General features: G+C 34.2%; 1 protein-coding gene across 3 annotated transcripts in view; it reads right to left on the reverse strand.

Annotated features, from left to right (window-relative positions):
• The window catches only part of Tep2 (Thioester-containing protein 2), a 320,565-nt gene that overhangs the window by 147,903 nt on the left and 153,950 nt on the right, over window positions 1-18,712 (reverse strand). For all 3 annotated transcript variants that reach the window (XM_090397649.1, XM_090397651.1, XM_090397650.1), the window contains exons 15-19: window positions 18,092-18,241; window positions 17,883-18,002; window positions 7,560-7,614; window positions 7,309-7,456; window positions 2,237-2,354 (exon numbers count right to left, since the gene is read on the reverse strand). In XM_090397649.1, coding sequence (XP_090253775.1) covers window positions 2,237-2,354; window positions 7,309-7,456; window positions 7,560-7,614; window positions 17,883-18,002; window positions 18,092-18,241 — 591 coding nt within the window. The remainder of the gene's footprint in view (window positions 1-2,236; window positions 2,355-7,308; window positions 7,457-7,559; window positions 7,615-17,882; window positions 18,003-18,091; window positions 18,242-18,712) is intronic.

Genomic DNA, 18,712 nt, shown 5'->3' on the forward strand with positions numbered 1-18,712 from the left:
GGTTTAACCAATAAGAATACAATTTGGTCGGCTAAATCCCAAATTGCCAGCCCATCCTCGTCCGTTCAGTATCCAAGTTGATAACCAACAGGGTGCACCACGAGAAGGTGAGGATTGGACATTAGGTCAGAAGCCCTGGTCAGTTCTCCGCATTCCTTTAAAGGCTATGTGGAGGTCTCCTCTCAGTTATACAGATTTGACCCCTTAAGCACCCCACTACCCTATTATGACACATTAAATTTCTAAGATGCTAAGTGACTCAGATGTGAAGAGGACATTGAGACTAACACGAAAGGGAAGATAAAAAATGTGAAAAATTACCAAAGTAAAACTAGAATATGCATATAAGTTTCATAGATATGGAAGAGCATTAAGCATATAACAGAATATCTGTTCAAAATTCTTATGTGGTATCCATAGACATTCTACAAGAATGTATATATTGTGTGTGTGTGTGTGTGTGTGTGTGTGTGTGTGTGTGTGTGTGTGTGTGTGTGTGTGTGTGTGTGTGTGTGTGTGTGTGTTGCAGTAAGTCGTGTCACTTAAGAGTATAAGCTTGATAATAAGGAGCAGATCACCACATAGCATTTTTAAGGAATGCCGAAAATTGACTGAAGTTTCTGCAATGTCCAATCCTAACCCTCTCACGGTGTACCTTGTTAGTAGGTATCCAGCTGGTTATTAAACAAATTTGGACAGGCTAGCCATCTGGATTTAGATATGTATTCTGTATTGGCTTAAACTGAAAATAATGATAAAACAATGTAGAATCCCCTTCTGCTGTTTTTGCCAAGGAATCAGAAAAAACAGTGAAAGGTCAGATACTGAAATCAACATCAGCAAAACCAAAGAAAGGCACTGTTAATGTTAAGAGCATCAACAGGAAAGAAACTACTTGAAGAAATTAAAGAAATACTAGCAGTAAGAAAAGAAACATGAGATACTGCTAAACAATGCTTATCTGATTCCTTTCCTTCATGATTACATGGAGATCAGAATTCATTGTAAAAATCATTGAAACAATTGTGTTAGAGGAAAAACTTCAGTTCAATATAAACCAAAATCACTCAATGTTTCAACCTTCAGATTAAGGTCATCATCTGGAGTATATACATATATACAAAGAAACAAGCTGCACTACGATGTACATGGTATACTAAAGTTACATTGATTTGGTCAACCATTAAAACTACTGGCCTGATCTCTGGATGAAAAAAACCCTTACTACATCAATGCTACATATTCTCTAGCTTAATTTATTTTTGTAACCAAACAGATAATAACAGGACTTTAGCATTGATATGATAAGGTTTTTTTTTTTATCTTCCCATCAGGTAGTTATTGACATAATTTTTACAATGAATGCTTATCTGATATCACATTCAGCAAAATGAAGTAGCTTGAGCATTCAAAAGAAACAATTCACAAACAAGTAGGCAGGATGGCCAGTTTATCCCTAAAGTATCATAAAGTACACAATAAATTCCTGTGGTACTATAACCAAATATTTTGATCTCAAACTTACAGATCATCTTCAATGTTACTTTTGATTCAAAACGATAGAATAAAAATAGTAAGAGATGCTAAAATGGTACAGTAGATATCAGGTTGATGCACATTACCTATAAACTATTTTTGTAAATCATAGCTACCAGTTAGTGTATATAAGAATGTGTTATATACATTCTTATATACACTAACTGGCAGCTATAAGAATGTGTATAACACATTCTTATAGCTGCAACTTTTATTGCAATCTACGTAAACATTACTCAGACACAATCATGCTAAGAAATATCTAAGACACTATGACTAAGACTAACAAACGATGCATATTACAGGAGGTAGGATAATTTAGATTTCTAATGGCGCATATTTATGATAAAAAGCAAAAAACAATGAACTATAAAATGTGATGATAAATCATGACTTAAGCTATGTGATACATGAACTACCTAAACTAGAGATGAGTCTGGCCTCCATTTCAAACTCAAATTAACCTTCTCACATTTTGTGTCATATGTTGGATGTACTTTTTATTTTTTTTAATAGAACTTCCCTAAAAGCAATGATAAAGGCACTGTAGAATTTATAGCTGCACAGCCTATGAATTTGATAATTTCACCTCTGTGAAGAAACCAAGGTTGATTTATATGTTAATGGTTAAGCTTCTTGTTAATATATTAATGTATATGGAATTCAATTCACACACTTTTTCTCTTTTTTTTTAATTTACCTTGGCAGTTTGCGAAGCAATTCCAAGACCTGTCATGCTATCCATAGCAAAGGCACTAATAATCCATGATGTAATGGTATCAGGTGCAGGAGATGATATCACAACACTTCCATCATTACTAAAAGACAGGAAGAAAATATTTATTAACTGTTTTTAATAATCCATAAAAAAACTTTTGAACTATAGTATGAGACTTTTGATCTACTTTCTACAATAAATCCTAATTGAAGTTTATTCACATCTGCCTCAGAGCATTAATTGCTTCAGCTGCATATCCAAATCAAACTTCCTCTCCCACCCTCTCAAGTTTCAATTAAGCAGAGTTCAAGATAACTTCATCTGTAACAAAAATTAAATTGACAAGAGTTTTTGTGAATAGGTTTAAGTCATAACAGTTAAACTTTTTCTCTTTAAACAAATTGCGAGACGACATACTGAAATCAAAACTTTTAGTCCAACCTTCACCAACACATTCAAATGGAATAAAAGTGAATGCCTTATGAGATAAGAGTACATCATTAAAATCACAGAAAAGAACCAAGGAATTATTTAAGCACAACCTCTTCAATGCATTTTTCTCTCCTCCATAAGGATCACTAATAAAACATGTTGTACAATGAAAAGTGGACACTACACTTAAAGATCCACAAACAATTAGGGAAATGATCAGTGATTTAAAAAAGCATACATATTGAAAATGTGAAAACTGAAAACATTCATGATGGTATTCATTATCAAAATTGAATCTAAAACTGCTTATGGCAGATATACATATTACTGTAGACTGTTATGATGGGCTAAACCAGATGACAATAGTCTTAATACAATAATCGTGATATCAACGGCATTCTTTCAAAGTGGAGGGATGTTAATATGATTTGTCAGATCTGATCTCAAACTCTTAAAATGTCATCTAAAACCTTGTTCTTCAACCTGTGGTCCATAAACCAGCACCGGTCTGCAGAAATTTCCTGGCAGTCTGCCAAAAATTTCTGTCTCTCTCAGAAACAACGCTCCAGCCACGTATATCAAATTTTCTAACCCCTCCCCTAAGCAGCAGCAGATGTCGCACTAGCTAAAATTCGTAATTTTATAACATTGGATTTAATAAATAAAATACTATATTTCTGTCTTAGCCGTCAGCAGGTCCGCAGGTGAAAAAAAAAGAACACTGGTCTAAAACATAACTGAGCTAATGCACCATTCCTCCAGTATATTGTCTTTATCTAGGTCATATACCTGCCATTTTGCTTCAAACACTAGCTTTCAGCTTCTAGCCTGTATAAGTGTCCATACATCTTCAAGTAGCTCTGATGACATTCTTCAATGTTAATATCATGGTCTTTTCTGATATCTTCCTTTTTTTTTTAATATGGTATTACCACTGCTGACATGTATTCACTCATATCTAGTCTCCATTTTCTGATCAATGTTTTTTTCTAAAAACTGAAATTCAAGTTGAATTTTGTTTGAACAGTTTTGTATACTGCTAACTTGGTCTTTAGATAAATATCTCTTATTCCATAAGAATTTATTCAACTGGGCTTCCCATCAAATAGTATAATAATTAAAAATTGTGCCTAAGTAGGGTGTGGCCTGTTTTACAGGTGTGCTACTGATAGATGTTTATGTTACTGCCTATTGTTTTATTTTTATTGCTGCAAATTTCTTCAAAATTAATTATTTAAGTTGGATAAAGACCTAAGCCAATATGCGGTTTTGGGAAGAAGTCAACAGATGCCACAATGTGAGGAACAAACAGCCATAGCACCCACCTTAAGATGTAGAACTTCCTTTTGTTGTGATGACTGCAGCAATTCTACAGGGCACACTTTCCACAAGTGTATGATAGTGATTAATAGAAATTTTGGACTATTCCTCCTGTAGGCATGTAATGAGGTCCTAGACTGTTATAGGGCAGACATCCCTTGATCTCACCAGAGGCTCCAGTTCATCCCATAGATGTTGAAAGTTTTTCAGCATCTGGTTACTTTATAAATTAAGGGTATATTTAACTTTGTAAATAAACCTCTACATTTATACATCGTATAATTATAATGGTTACATTATAAATTAAAGATGCAAAGGAATTATATTCTTGATTTCATCCTTTATCCAAGTATAAGCAAACACAAAGTTTGCGAACGAAGTAACTTCATGACCAGGCAACTCGTATATAGAGATTAATAACATCACATCGATTGCCTTAATATAACATAAGGCAATGCACATATCCGTACAGAGATATGTATAATGCTATGCATTATGGGATATTGTAGATGCGATATCATCAGCCTCTATATACGAGTTGCCCGGTCATGAAGTTACTTAATGTGCAAACTTTGTTTGCTTACACTTGGATAAAGGATGAAATCAAGAATATAATTTCTTGGCATCTTTAACTCATCATCCTGTTCAATAGGTTGAGATCGATGCCCTGTGGAGGCCAGTCAAGTGTGGTGACATTGTGTCCACAAACCATGCAGTTACAGCAGGAGCCTTATGACATGGTGCATTGGTCTTGTCAAAAGAAGACAGTCAGTTCAGTAGAAACACCACAAAGTAGGAAGCATTGCATTGTCCAGAATGTTCAGATACTTCTCAGAGGTCAGTGTTTGTGGCACCACAAACAGAGGTCCAAGACCAAACAAGGAAAAAAGGGGCATCTCGTCACACTGCCACCTCTGAATTTCATAGCTGGGGTTATGCACTCTGCTAAGAGACATTCACCTGTCCATCTGCTCGGTATTGGGTGTAGCTTGATTCATCACTCTATAACATACCTTTCCGAGCATCCATGTCCCATGCACGCATGCTCTTTGCACCACTGAAGAAAATGCTGCATGTTGGTTCAGATAATGTGGAGTTTGAATATTGTGGTCCTAACATGGAAACCAATGTTGTGACCCTCAGTTCTGAATGTTGTGCATGCAGATTTGTGTTCCAGTTAATGTCCAGAGCTTTGTATTCGATGTGTCAGCCGACAAATGGCAGTTTTTACATATTATCCTTTATAGCACTCTACAGTCATGATCAATGAGTGTGATGGTCATCTACTGTGGGTAACACTTACAGCTGACTCTCTGCACTTCCATCTCAATATAGTATTACTAATTGTTGACCTGGGATGGCCCAATTTTTCAACAATTTGCTTAAGAAATAGGCCTGCAACATGGCATCCTATCAACAACTCCTCTTTCAAAAACTTTGTCAGTTCCCTTCTCATAGCTATTTCACCCAGACACAGTTGCACTGACCAAGGAACATAATATTCTTCCAATTTATACAGTCTACAAACACAACTTGTTAAATGGCACAATGCACCTTGCCTATAGTGGGTGTCCGTTGACTTTTCCAAGCAGTGTATCTCTTTATCTGAATATCATTTTCTTTACTGATGTCATCCATAAAGACTACCGATAATGGTAGATAGCATATAATCACTTTATATCTGGTTTTCTAATCAATCTTACTGTGAACACTTCCTGTGAACACTAGTGCACTTCAGTTATAAACTGCTTGTATGCAGCTCATAAGCTAGGAATTGCTCTCATAAGATTACATTTGCACTATATATAAGGTTCTATTTATGCCATAGACAGTTTTTTTTTAACAGTTTTCACTGATTGTAGACTATGCTTTTCCAAGCTTAAAGCTTCTAGAGCTCTATTATATTCCTATAACGTCAAATCAGCCACGAGTTGAAACTCTGGTGATGGCAACCAAGAATGCTCTAAGTTTCTTCCAGCATATTTGCATAAATGTTTCCTGAAACACTATTAAAATTCCACAACAATTCATATTCCCTTTTTATAAAGAAAAGGGAAAAAAAATAGTCCATCTAGAATTTGAGATTGACCAATCCTTCCAGATTATGTAACCACAAATTTAAATTTCTATACTGACATATTTACACATCTCAAGTTGAATATATACTCCGGCTGAATATACTCCATTTCAATCAGATAATTCAAATGTTGAGATTAGAGCAAAATATCTGAAATAATTTCTGTTGCTGTAAGTGCACGATGTTAATAGAATAATATTTATTGATCAAAAACTTTCTAGTATCTTAAAAATAAGTGTTAATTTCCCCTGCTAATTGTCACAACCCATAAAGTACTTGCAGATTTCCACCCTATTTCGAAAGTTTTGATTAAGGAGATTCAGCAACTAAATACATTAACCACTCGGCCAGCCAGGCTGGCCGAGTGGTTGGTGTATCCACTCTCCAGCCAAAAGGCTGTGGGTTCGAATCCCACCATGGGCATGGATGTTTGTGATTGTCTGTGGAAATACTAGTGGTGGAGGTCAGTGGTAGATGGCATTTGTGTAGTTGCAGTCAGTTGGTGGATTGAGTGGTTGAGACAGTTGTAGAGCAGGTGCCCTCCCTCGATGAGTCTTTGGACTCCCTGGAGTCCAAAAAAAAAAAAAAAAAAGTTAACTAGTAAACCATGGGAACATTATAAGACAAGTCAGGCTGGTGGCATGTGTGAAGTGTGCAATATACACAGGTGCCTAAAAAATGTCAAAAAAATATGAGATAAAGAGTTTAAACGAACAACGAATGGTAAATATAATTTAATGTATGTAGTCTTCCGTTCGCATCCCTTCAGATCTTCCCGGAAGCGAACAAATAAATTCTGAAATTGTATCCTGGACATGATTATATCACTGTAATTTTTAATTAAAATTTACAAAAATATACCTAAAATAGTTCTTTATTTTTTGATGTATCATAAATCAACTTATGATTAATTGTTGAGTTAAGTGTAAAAAAAAATTTGTATAAGCAGAACTTATCTGTAGGTAACATTATACCATAAAGCGGTTTTCATTTGTTTTTCATTTCCTGTTCGTTTTATTCACACTTTATTCAAAAAAAACTTTTTTGAAAGGCACCAAACATTAATCACACACACAAGAAAAATACTAGGCGCCAGCGTTGCTATAAGATAACTTACTCAAAACTATTATTTAAGCTTCTCAAATTTTATCAACTAACAATCAGTATTGACGAGAAAAACTGACTACAGGAGAAGTAAGAAATGAAAAAAATAAAAAATACTTGCCCTGCAACAGTGCCATTCCAAATCCATGTTTCAGGAAAGTGTTTGCGTACACGAGGGGAGTTTTGTTGTTTATGCTTTGTTGTTGAACTTAAACTCAATTCATCATCTTCAATTCCATCATCAGCTATAGGATAAGATCTATACATGACTGAAAGCAAAAGGGGAAGAATGGATTAAATCTGAGCTAACAAGTTTTCTAGCAAAATTATACAAATATGATTAACTTATGACTTCATAAGTATTATACTTACTTAATTGAACATGTCTGTGTAAAAATCCATTTGTTAAAATAGCAACTCCAGAGTCCTAAAACAAGAATATTAAAATTGAAATGTCACTGTTTGCAACTTATTCAATTTTTATATACTATTTATGCAAATATTCCTTTTCTGATCCACAACCAGGAGTTTTATTTTTTGGGTATATTCAGTTAAGTCATGGGAATAGGAAATTGTGTAGGAATAACTTACATTTAAAAAAATAAAATTAGATAAAATGCTGAATATATGCCTCCCAACATTGATTTTGCTATAGACTAAGAATATGGTGAAACGAGCATAAATGTGTTAGTCTTATTTTATGAGCTATTCCCTTTATATCTTTGCCAAAATAAAAATACTTCGTGCTGCTACAATAGTTATTTCTTAAAATAACTGCAGCTGTCATACTACCTATACTTAAGATTAAATTTTATTGAAAAGTGACTGTTAAAAATTATTTTAATAAAGTTACTGAAATAACAGCCAACAGGCTTCACTTCGGCAAATTAAAATTATTCAAAAAATTATTCATTATTTCTTAGCAAAATAATGTGGTATTCGATATCCACTTAATTTTGAATAATTTTACTTCACCAAAGTGAAACCTGTTGGCTCTTGTTTCAGTAATTGTATTTGTGCACCTTTTTTGGCAACTCATACAGTAAAGATATAAGTTCTGACCATTGAAACCTTAGTATAACATCTAGGTCTACCTACTCACTGATGAGACCTCAAAAAATAGGTCGAAACCAGTCTGGGTAGTGACCTTCTCTCATAATGTAAACCAGTAATACATTTCCTAGGAGCTGTGTTTTACATAATGGAAAAATACTAAGAACAGTGATCGGAAGTTACTCCACCTTTACTACGAGTCACCGTAGCATTGCACTACCAGGTGTTGGCTTACGCTTGGACTTGCCAATCTTTAATCTTTATTTATATAGTTTTCTATATTCGGCATTAAACTCTTAGATTAAATTTGCTACCTTTGAGTTTCTTATTCGGCTAAGAAATAATGTGTTATTCAATATCCACTTAATTTTAAATAATTTTAACAAAGGTTTCTAATATTTCAAAATAGTAACTATCCCATCTTAAGAATCTATATAGTTAGTTCTTTTTGATAGATTAGAATTATGATAAAGTATTACTAGCATATCATCATCAAATTCCTGACATGTACCTTCAAGGGGAGCAAAGGATATTACGATAGTACTACATGAAGAACTTACATCATTACCAACTTCCTATCAACAATTTTCCTCCAAATCAATCTGTTATGTGTCAAGACTAACATTATCAGATCTTATATTTGTCTTCTAAGACAACCACAGTAGCAATATCTTGATTAAAAAACAAATTCCTTCCTAAAAAGAAAGAAGGGAGGTCAGCATTTTCTGCTATGGCAGTGGATACCATAAGTTTGCAACTTCAACAGTATCTCCTTCATATGTGACCCCCCCCCCCTCTCTACAGCTTCCTCTTTTGCAGTGTTGATCCTCTGCATATATAATTTCTTCAACTCAAATCATAACGCTCATGCCACCAATCAACAGGGATGATCTATTTAGCTGTCTTTTATCATAATTATGTCTGTAAAGTTGATCAAAAAAAAAAAAAATTCACATTCCAGATGCCTGCCATCTCCCCCCCCCCCCCCCAATAAAAATGAAATGGAAAGAAAAGTTGAGGAAGTGTGCATATTTTAATGAGTGACTACTCATTGAAATAGGCACAATTTTTGCATTATTTGAAATCCTTGCAAACATCTTTGACAGTAACAAATATGTGTATACAACTCAGAATAGATAACAATGAACATTTGTTCAAGATATTTAATCTTAAACCTGATTAGTAGAGGCTATTGTTCCACATAATTTGACTTATACTTTACTGAAGATGGTAAACTAAATATAGAAATAGACAACAGAATCAGCAAAGCTGGTATCGTGGGAAGTCAATTGAATAAATTCATATGGAATAAGAAAGAAATTAGTCGGAACACTAAATTAGCTGTATACAAGACTGTGTTCAAACCAGTTTTAACTTGTGGATCTGAGAGCTGGGTCAGAAGTAAAACACTTGACCAAAGACTAGAGACCGCAGATATGAGAGTCCTGAGAAAGATTAGAGGCGTGAACAGATGGCATCAATGGCAATATCATATTAAAAATGAGGATATTAGGGAAGAACTTGACATTGTCAGCATCCAGGAATACGTTAGCAGAGCTAATCTCAGATGGTATGGTCACTTAAATAGAATGGGAGAGGAAAGATTAGCAAAACAAGTGTTCTCTGCCAGGTTGGCAGGAAAACGACCCAGGGGAAGACCAAGATATAGGTGGATTGATACGGTACAAAGTGCCTTAGACGATAGAAATATAAGATCTGATAATGTTGGAGTGTTGACAAGTAACAGACTGATTTGGAGGAAAATTGTAGATAGGAAGTTAGTAATGATGTAATTTTTTCATGTAGTACTGTCATATCCTGTACACCCCTTGAGGGTACATGGCAGGAATTTGATGATGATGATGATAAAATTCGGTATTATTTTCAATAAAAGCAAATAAGAAACCGACCACAAATTCCTAAAAACTATGTAGTGTAGATAATTGGTTTTGCCATTCAACTAGATCAAATTAAATAACTTGACAAATTTTAACAATTCTAATGTAAAATTATTCCAAATCAAGAAAATAAAGAAAACTATTTCAATTCAGTTGCCAATAAAAATAAACTAACAAGGATATTTATTCAACCTATGATGTTGAATGTCAGAATTAGTGCATAAAATACTCAGAGGTAAATTTGATACTGACTTGATTTTGTGAGTACTATCATGTCAGTAACAAATTAACATTATTTGTTTACTTCTGTAAAAATCTGTAGTGTTATCAAAAATATTTTACTCCATTTCCCAAGTAAGCAAACAGACTTGTAAGTCAAGTTTGCGCCTGCACGTAGTGCAAGTCTAGGCAACTCGTGGTAAACGTGGAATAAGCTCTGATCACTATTCTTAATATTTACCCTTAATGCAAAGCCCATCTCCTTGAGGAGATATATGATGCTATGCACTAAAGGCATGGGGCCACTACCCAGACCAGTTTCGACCTTTACTGAGGTCTCATCAGTGGGATCCAGGCTTAGAAATACCACGGCTAAGTAATACAGAGCTTATTAAGTATTTTACCAACACAAGTTACCATAAGGTGCTTTGACCTTATTAAAAAAAATCTCAAGATGAGAGATGTAGAAAGTTTTTTTACCTTGCATTGGATCGTAACTTCTCAATCACGTTTTACAGTCTTACAATTCTTCTCTTTAGTATTTGACTAATTGTAGGCTGATATATCAATCGAATATGAAGAAAATTTATATTATACTGTGCCATTCCATATTCTGAATTGCAAGAGGAATTTAGATAAATCAACCTTCAACTGTATTAGGTTATCATAAACTGATTTTAGGCTGAGGTTTTTATTCTTACTACATAGGGTTCCCGCTAAGATTCGTATTATTTTAATGAGCGGTGCAATGAAACAATCAGGCAAATACAAGATTCAATTCAAATAAAATTATTTAATGCAGTGTCACATAGATTACGTCATAACACAGTATTCCAACAAGGACATACTAATTAAACGAATATAAAGCTCATTAAGATTCTAGTATGCTACTCAGTGAGCTTAAACTTTATAATTAAAGATTACATTTAACAGATCTTATTCTTAGATAAAAAGCCAAACGGCTATTGTTTCTGGCGAAGTTAATTAAATTAAGGGGATAAAAATCCCTTATTATTTTACAGCCAGTATGCAAAACTCTGAGATCGAAAACTATGATCTAAGAGTTTCATGCCGAAGAACTATCGGCGAATCCAAGCATAAGTGAACACCTGGTAGTACAACACCAAGGCAACTCGAAGCAAAGGTGGAGCAAGCCCCCTCACTATCCTTGATATTTTCCCATAGTATAAAACACAGCTCCTAGGTGATGTAATACTGCCTTACATTATGAGGAGAGGTCACTACCCAGACCGGTTTCAACCTTTTTTGAGGTCTCATCAGTGAGTAGGTAGACCTGGATGATATCAAATGGATGATTTCGCATACTGGCTGTAAAATAATAAGGGATTTTTATCCCCTTAATTTAATTAACTTCGCAAGAAACAATAGCCGTTTGGCTTTTTTATCTTATTTATAATATATGGGCACACCTTTATGGCATTCATATAGTGAAGGTATGCAAGTTCTTTTCACTTAAACTTTGATATCATCCAGGTCTACCGGTCTACCTACTCACTGATGAGACCTCAAAAAAGGTTGAAACTGGTCTGGGTAGTGACCTCTCCTCATAATGTAAGGCAGTATTACATCTCCTAGGAGCTGTGTTTTACATTATGAGAAAATATCAAGGATAGTGAGGAAGCTTGCTCCACCTTTGCTTTGGTGTTGTACTACCAGGTGTTCACTTACGCTTGGATTCGCTAGTGTAAGTGAGCATACCGAAGAACTTACGCTAGTTCTTCAGCATGCAACTCTTAGATCGTAGTTTTCGATCCCAGAGTTTCGCATACTGGCTGTAAAATAATAAGGGATTTTTATCCCCTTAATTTATATCTTATTCTTCTTATTACAGAGAACTTCTATCATAACCTTAATCTGATCAAGGTTACATCTCAAAACATTTAAATATCAAATCAGTTCAAGATATTCAGAAAGTATGCAACTCGTGAACCATCAAATATTTATTTGTAATTCTCTAAGCTCAGTCAATCAAAATTAGTTCTTGTAAGTTCTAGATTCCTAAATTACAACAAATAGGCTTCTCAATATTCTCATTAAGTCAATGAACACCTAACTCAATAATATAGCATTTATCACTTGAGGGGGAAAAGTACTTAGCACATCACACATTAAATCTTGACCCACTGAATACAGCAACTAGGAACAATATACTATCAGCAGAATTAATTTTCGTTACTTCTCACTAAGTATAGCAAAGGTAATCTTAACAGAATATAGCTTCATCACATCATAGAGAGATCGAACAATATTTTTAAAGTCCTTGCTGACTTTTACTTTGTAATAACACAGACTTAAAAGAATCTTCCACTTCCGTGACCGATTTATAGACTCTGGAGAATATAACCTTTATGCGCTTGGTTTAAATTATGTACCTATTTCTTCTTTTTCTTATACATATTATCCTATTTCCTGCACTATTCACTGTTAGGAAGTTTTGGTATAAATAAATTTGGTTTAAATTATGTACCTATTTCTTCTTTTTCTTATACATATTATCCTATTTCCTGCACTATTCACTGTTAGGAAGTTTTGGTATAAATCCAACTCGGAAGATTCCCGGTCCTTTAAATACCGTTTTCAGCACGTCAAAATTCCCTTCCAGTTTCCAGCTACCGTTCTCTATACTTCCCTATTCGATTCTCTTTTTACTTTCATTTTCATATCCACCCCTTCCATTTTCCTGCCAAAAACTAGTTCTCACCGGTTTAGCTCACATCAAACTTGCCTTTCCCTTTGTATATAGTAGTTCACACTCCAGCACGCACTAGGAGAAATTTGCATGTTTTCTCATAACATCCAATCAAATGATACCACAAAGAATATTCTGGATATATTAAAATTACATATATTACAGTTTCTTATATTATTAAGAAAGGATAATATAAGTAAATAAAATAACTGACTTTAATACAGAGCCTTTTCATATCTATAATATGTTTTAAAATCACAAATAAAATTAACAAAACTTAAAAGGAATTACATGAATAATATTTTATAAGCAAGAAACTAACAGAATTTAAATATGTCCTGCTTATGATATGGTAGATGTTAATTATGAATGAACTATTATCATAAATATCTTCATTCACAATTTAACAAAGGCTCACTCTTTCTCTGAAAAAGTTTTCTTTAAAGAAAAATTTCTCTATTAACATAAATTTCTGGGAGGATTCAGACTTTCTGCTTCTTTCCTGATGTTTCAGATAGGGCCTAGTCTGAATAAAATCTAATTTCTTATTACAGTCTGTATTTATCTCTCTCTCCACTACTCCACTTGAATTTTTGCTGTTTTTATTACAGGTAAAAATTTGATTGCTACGCTTATAGTGTGATAATGTCTTTTCAGGGCAGAAGTTTTGTTCTCTGTCACTAGTATTAAGTCTTAATTGTCTCATGACTAGGTGATTCGTTCTATTGGTAATCCCTTTGTGATCACTCATTCCTTTGTAATTTCTTCCTCTTCTCATATTTCTAGTTCTGATATGTAAAGCAGATACCTTGGCAAAATCAATTTCAACTGACAGTTGATTTCCAGCACCAATTTCTTGTTCAGGATTGGACACTTGATGTCAAGTCAGTGTTAAGTTGTGTCACAGGCTGATCAAGTACATCATTGTTTATATCACTATCTTTCACAGTTGGTTTATCTACAGATGATTGCACTCTATTAGGAGTTTCTTCTTCATTGGGTATACAAAATCTTCCTGTTAGTCGCTTCCTTCCTGTGCATAGAGACTTATTGTTTCTTCTGACATTTATTTTTCTGTTTGTTAGGGATATTTCACCTCTTGAAAAGTCACAAGAGAAGTGATGTTTCTCCATAAAATTTGTTCCTAATATTATGTGAGGTGCTTAAGGGTCAAAGCTGTATAACTGAGAGGAGACCTCCACATAGCCTTTAAAGGAATGTGGAGAACCGACGAGGGCTTCTGACCTAATGTCCAATCCTCACCTTCTCATGGTGCCCCCTGTTGGGTATCTACCTGGATACTGAACTAACAAGGATGGGCTGGCAATGGTCAAATATCATCTACTCCTGATGCCTTTCCACATTTCAAGCCTTTGATGGCTTTTTCTATTTAAGAATGGATATGTATTTCTGACTGCATGCCTGATCTTTACCATTGTGCTATTTGTTTCATTTAGCACTTTATCGAAGTAATCACTCCATACTTCAAGGATATCTTTTTCTCCCGTTTTTATGTCACCTTTATCATCTCTAATTCCTTTTACAACACTCTTTCCTCAATTTCTGAGCTTTTTCAGCCACTTTCTTCATATTATTTTCTGTTCTTACCAAAGTCTTCCCATGACTTTTGTTTAGCTAGTTTTACAGTGTTTAGCTTTCTTACATTTGTCTCTGTATTCTCTAAGAGCACAAGCTGACTTATTTGCCAGGAACTTTTGATATGCTTTCTTCTTTTCCTTCACTGCTTTAACTTCTTCTGTTCACCATGGAGTTCTGATTTTTCTATCCTTACAACAACCTCACCACATGCCTCTCTGACTGAATCAATCAGGGTTTTCTTCAAGGTTTGCCATTGAATCTACAAGGTTTGGTTCCTGTTCTCAAACTCTTTCATTTTTTCTTCAATATTTTGTTTATTTTAGTCTACAGTTCACATCTGAGATCTGCTGAACTTTTATTCACTTTAAAACTTTCTTACATATTCTTCTTTTCAATATGAAATTCAATTTCATCCTGATCAAGACTAAATAGTGATCCCTTCCAATTTCAAATACTCTGTACACTCCTGCACCTGGGAGAAAACATCACTATCGACAATAGTCAATGAGACTTTTCTTATTCCTTGCCTCTTCTCTCCATGTGAATTTATGCACCTTTTTATGTTGGAACATAGTGTTAGTAATAACCAGTCCATGTCCTGAGCAGAATTCCAATAGGTATTAGCTATTATTGTTAGCTTTGCTCTTTTCTCCAAATTTTCCCAAAATATTTTTGTATATCTGACAATCATTTCCTACTCTGCTATTTAGATCCCCAACAAGGACCAACTTTTCCTTTTTCATTGTGTCAGTTGCTTTTTCTAAAGCCTCAAAAAATTCCTTCACTTCTAGCTTAGTAGAACCTTCTGTGGGACCATACATACAAAAAAAAATCTCATTGTCCAATTCTCCATTCTGATATTTGTCCACATTACTCTACTTGAGACTGCCTGCCATTCAAGATTAGTCTCTTATTTAGTGTTGAATACTATGGCTACTCCTTCACTTCCTTGATAGTCATTGCCTGAATATAACATTTTGTATTTATTTCTATGGCTACTCCTTCACTTCCTTGATTGTCATTGCCTGAATATAACATTTTGTATTTATTTATGTATGTATTTATTGCTCAGAAAGATCTCACCAGTTTTTGCCTTTTTTGTTTCAGTCACCCCTATTATGTCAATCTGGTACTTATCTAATTGCTCAACTAGCTCCATTTCTTTGCCATTCGGTTTTCTTATGTTGATAGTACCGATCTTTAACTCTGGTGATGTTCAGTTGGGGTGTGTTTTCAGATTTGTTCCAGTAGCTGACTTTTCGCTGTTTGCCCTTGTTCCCTGGCAAAACAATGGGGGCCTTGTTTAACCAAGCGACGCTCCAGCCTGAATGAAATTTTGTCATGTTGTGCCCTCATTTTGTATTTTGGTTTAAGCCAATAAGAAAACAATTTGGTCAGCTAAATCCCAAATTTCCAGCCTATCCTCGTTCGTTCAGTATCCAGGTAGATACCTAATAGGGTGCACCACGAGAAGGTGAGGATTGTACATTAGGTCAGAAACCCTGGTCGGTTCTCTGCATTCCTTTAAAGGCTATGTGGAGGTCTCCTCAGTTATACAGCTTTGACCCTTAAGTACCCCAGTTTAATGTTGTTAATACCATAAAAATAAGTCACGAATAACATTCAACAGTTAAGTTACCTTGTCTATTAGAATTATGATCAATAAAAGGCATTTGTTTCTTGCCAAACTACTTGATGTCCTATGGCAATTGTATGGGATGCCACACCTGATATATGCCATCTTTTTTTGCCATAAAGGTTTACAAGCAGGTCCACTGTATCATCTCTAGGTACATTGGTGAAAAAAGACTGATTGCTTCGAAACTTGCTAGGATATCTGAAGGCTTTATATTTAAATTTTTTTTTACCTGTTCAATAACAAATTCCTATAGAAGTAGTAAAATATTTCGGCTATTTAGGCACAGTTTTTGGTGAAGATGGCAGGTTAAATCTGGAAACGGATAACAGAATAAGCAAAGCTGTATTGGTGGGGAGCCATTAGAATAAGTTTATAAGGAATGAGAGAAATTAGCCAAAACAATAAATTTCTGAGAGAAATTAGGGGAGTGAATCAATGGCAGAATCATTAAAACTGAAGATATTAGAAAGGAACTTGACATTATTAGCTTTCAAGAATATATCAGATAATCTAAGGTGGTATATTACCACTTTCATAGAATGGGAAAAAGAAAGATTAGCAAAACAGGTGTTAATGCCAAGATGGCAGGAAAGAGAAACAAGGAAGACACCAAGGTCTATGTGGATTGATTCAGTCAGAAGTGTCTTAGAAACATGGAATCTTAGATAACAATATTGGATTGTTCCCAAGTAATATATTGATTTGGAAGAAAACTTGATAAGAGATTAATAATAATGCAAACTTAATCATGTAGTGCTCTCATAGTAACCTGAACATCCCTTGGGTATACATATCAGGAAATTGATGGTGATTATGATAATAATACTATTCACTACATCAAAAAACACTTTTTTTTCATAATTCAGGACAAATATAGGAACAAAAAGGACTTGCCGTGGTTTCCTCCTATCTCCAGCCTTGGCTGTGAAAAATTTCAAAAATAAGCATAACCAGTTGCAGCTTTAATTATACTTTGAATCGAAGATATTTGTCAAAATGTGCATTATATTTAAGCACCATTTTGACTAATGTGGAAACTTTCAGAACAAATTAATTGCATAAGGACTTGTGTTCCTTCAGTTATTAAGAATGAGAAATAAATTTATCTAATTTTTACTATACAGACTTGTCTAGTATTAATATTTTTTATTTTTAAATTTCACATATCCAGAAAGCAATATTAGTTTGGTTGGTAATCAGTCATGAGGTTATCTTTAACAGCTGTGGTTTTTCATTCAAAATATCAAGTGATATGTGCAATCTTCATATAGCTACATTAGGGCTACTTCCACAATGTATGCTTGAGAGGAAGTGTGAAGAAGTTTCAGATGTAATAAATCACTGTTGGCAAAATGTAGAATTCATCAGATATCTACATATCTGATGTATTCTTTAATTTCATGTTTTAAATCAGTTCAGAAACAAATTTTTGTGAATTAGATTTGACATAAAACAGTAACGGACAAGGAAGTCTAATAACTATTGAATTTCAAGTTAAGCTATTTTGATTAAACTGAATGCACTGTTATTTTATGTTAATAATAAGTTGGATAAGGAGGAAGAGACAAAAAACATACATCAAAAACTTCACCAGCAGTTGGAGATCCTGGCCACCATAAAGAACGTTTCCTTCGATTAAAGAGTGATCTCCAGTATTGTTTTTTACCTCCATCATAAGTTGATAATTCATCAATTACCTAAAATAATTGCAAAATATTAAATTAAATAACCAACCTTTTTGTAAATGGTGTAATTATCGGATTTTCAAAGTGCATATAACACTTACATCATGTTGTGAAATATCATTACCAGACTTCAAAAGGAGAACGCTCTGGTCAACACCAAGAAGTCCAACATAAGCATTAGGTTTGGTCCACACGGTAATATCAACTGTATCTTTTGGCTCAGCTTTGCTCTTGCTTGTTCCAACACTTACCTAAAAAAAAAAAAAATATATATATATATAATATATGTTGAAAGCTTTATATCATTAAGCTCTCAATGTGTATCACCAAGCATTATACAGAATACTACAGTAAGACTATTTAAGTTAATTACTAGCTTCCCATCAATTTTCCTCTATACTAGGTCTTATTTGTCAGGTCTACAATATCATCAGATCATTTTGATTTGAGACACTACTTATGCCTCAGACTACATCACTTCTTAGATCTTGGATTTTCTTCAGGTCCCTTTCCTACTATCAGATAGATGTACTGGAAAAATTCTCTCATTCTGTTTAAGTGATTACACGCTCTTGAATACTAACAATATCACACTCTCTCCTAATATCTCAGATTTTAATATGATTTACTCCCATTGATGTTATGTTCACTCTCCAGTAATTTTCTCAAAACTCCCATGTTAGTAGTTTGGTCTTCCATTACATCTTTCCAGGTCTCGATCC

The sequence above is a fragment of the Typopeltis vanoorti genome, chromosome 9 (genome assembly GCF_054136105.1).
Source record: "Typopeltis vanoorti isolate ZY-2024b chromosome 9, IOZ_Tvanoo_1.0, whole genome shotgun sequence".
Classification (NCBI taxonomy): domain Eukaryota; kingdom Metazoa; phylum Arthropoda; class Arachnida; order Uropygi; family Thelyphonidae; genus Typopeltis; species Typopeltis vanoorti.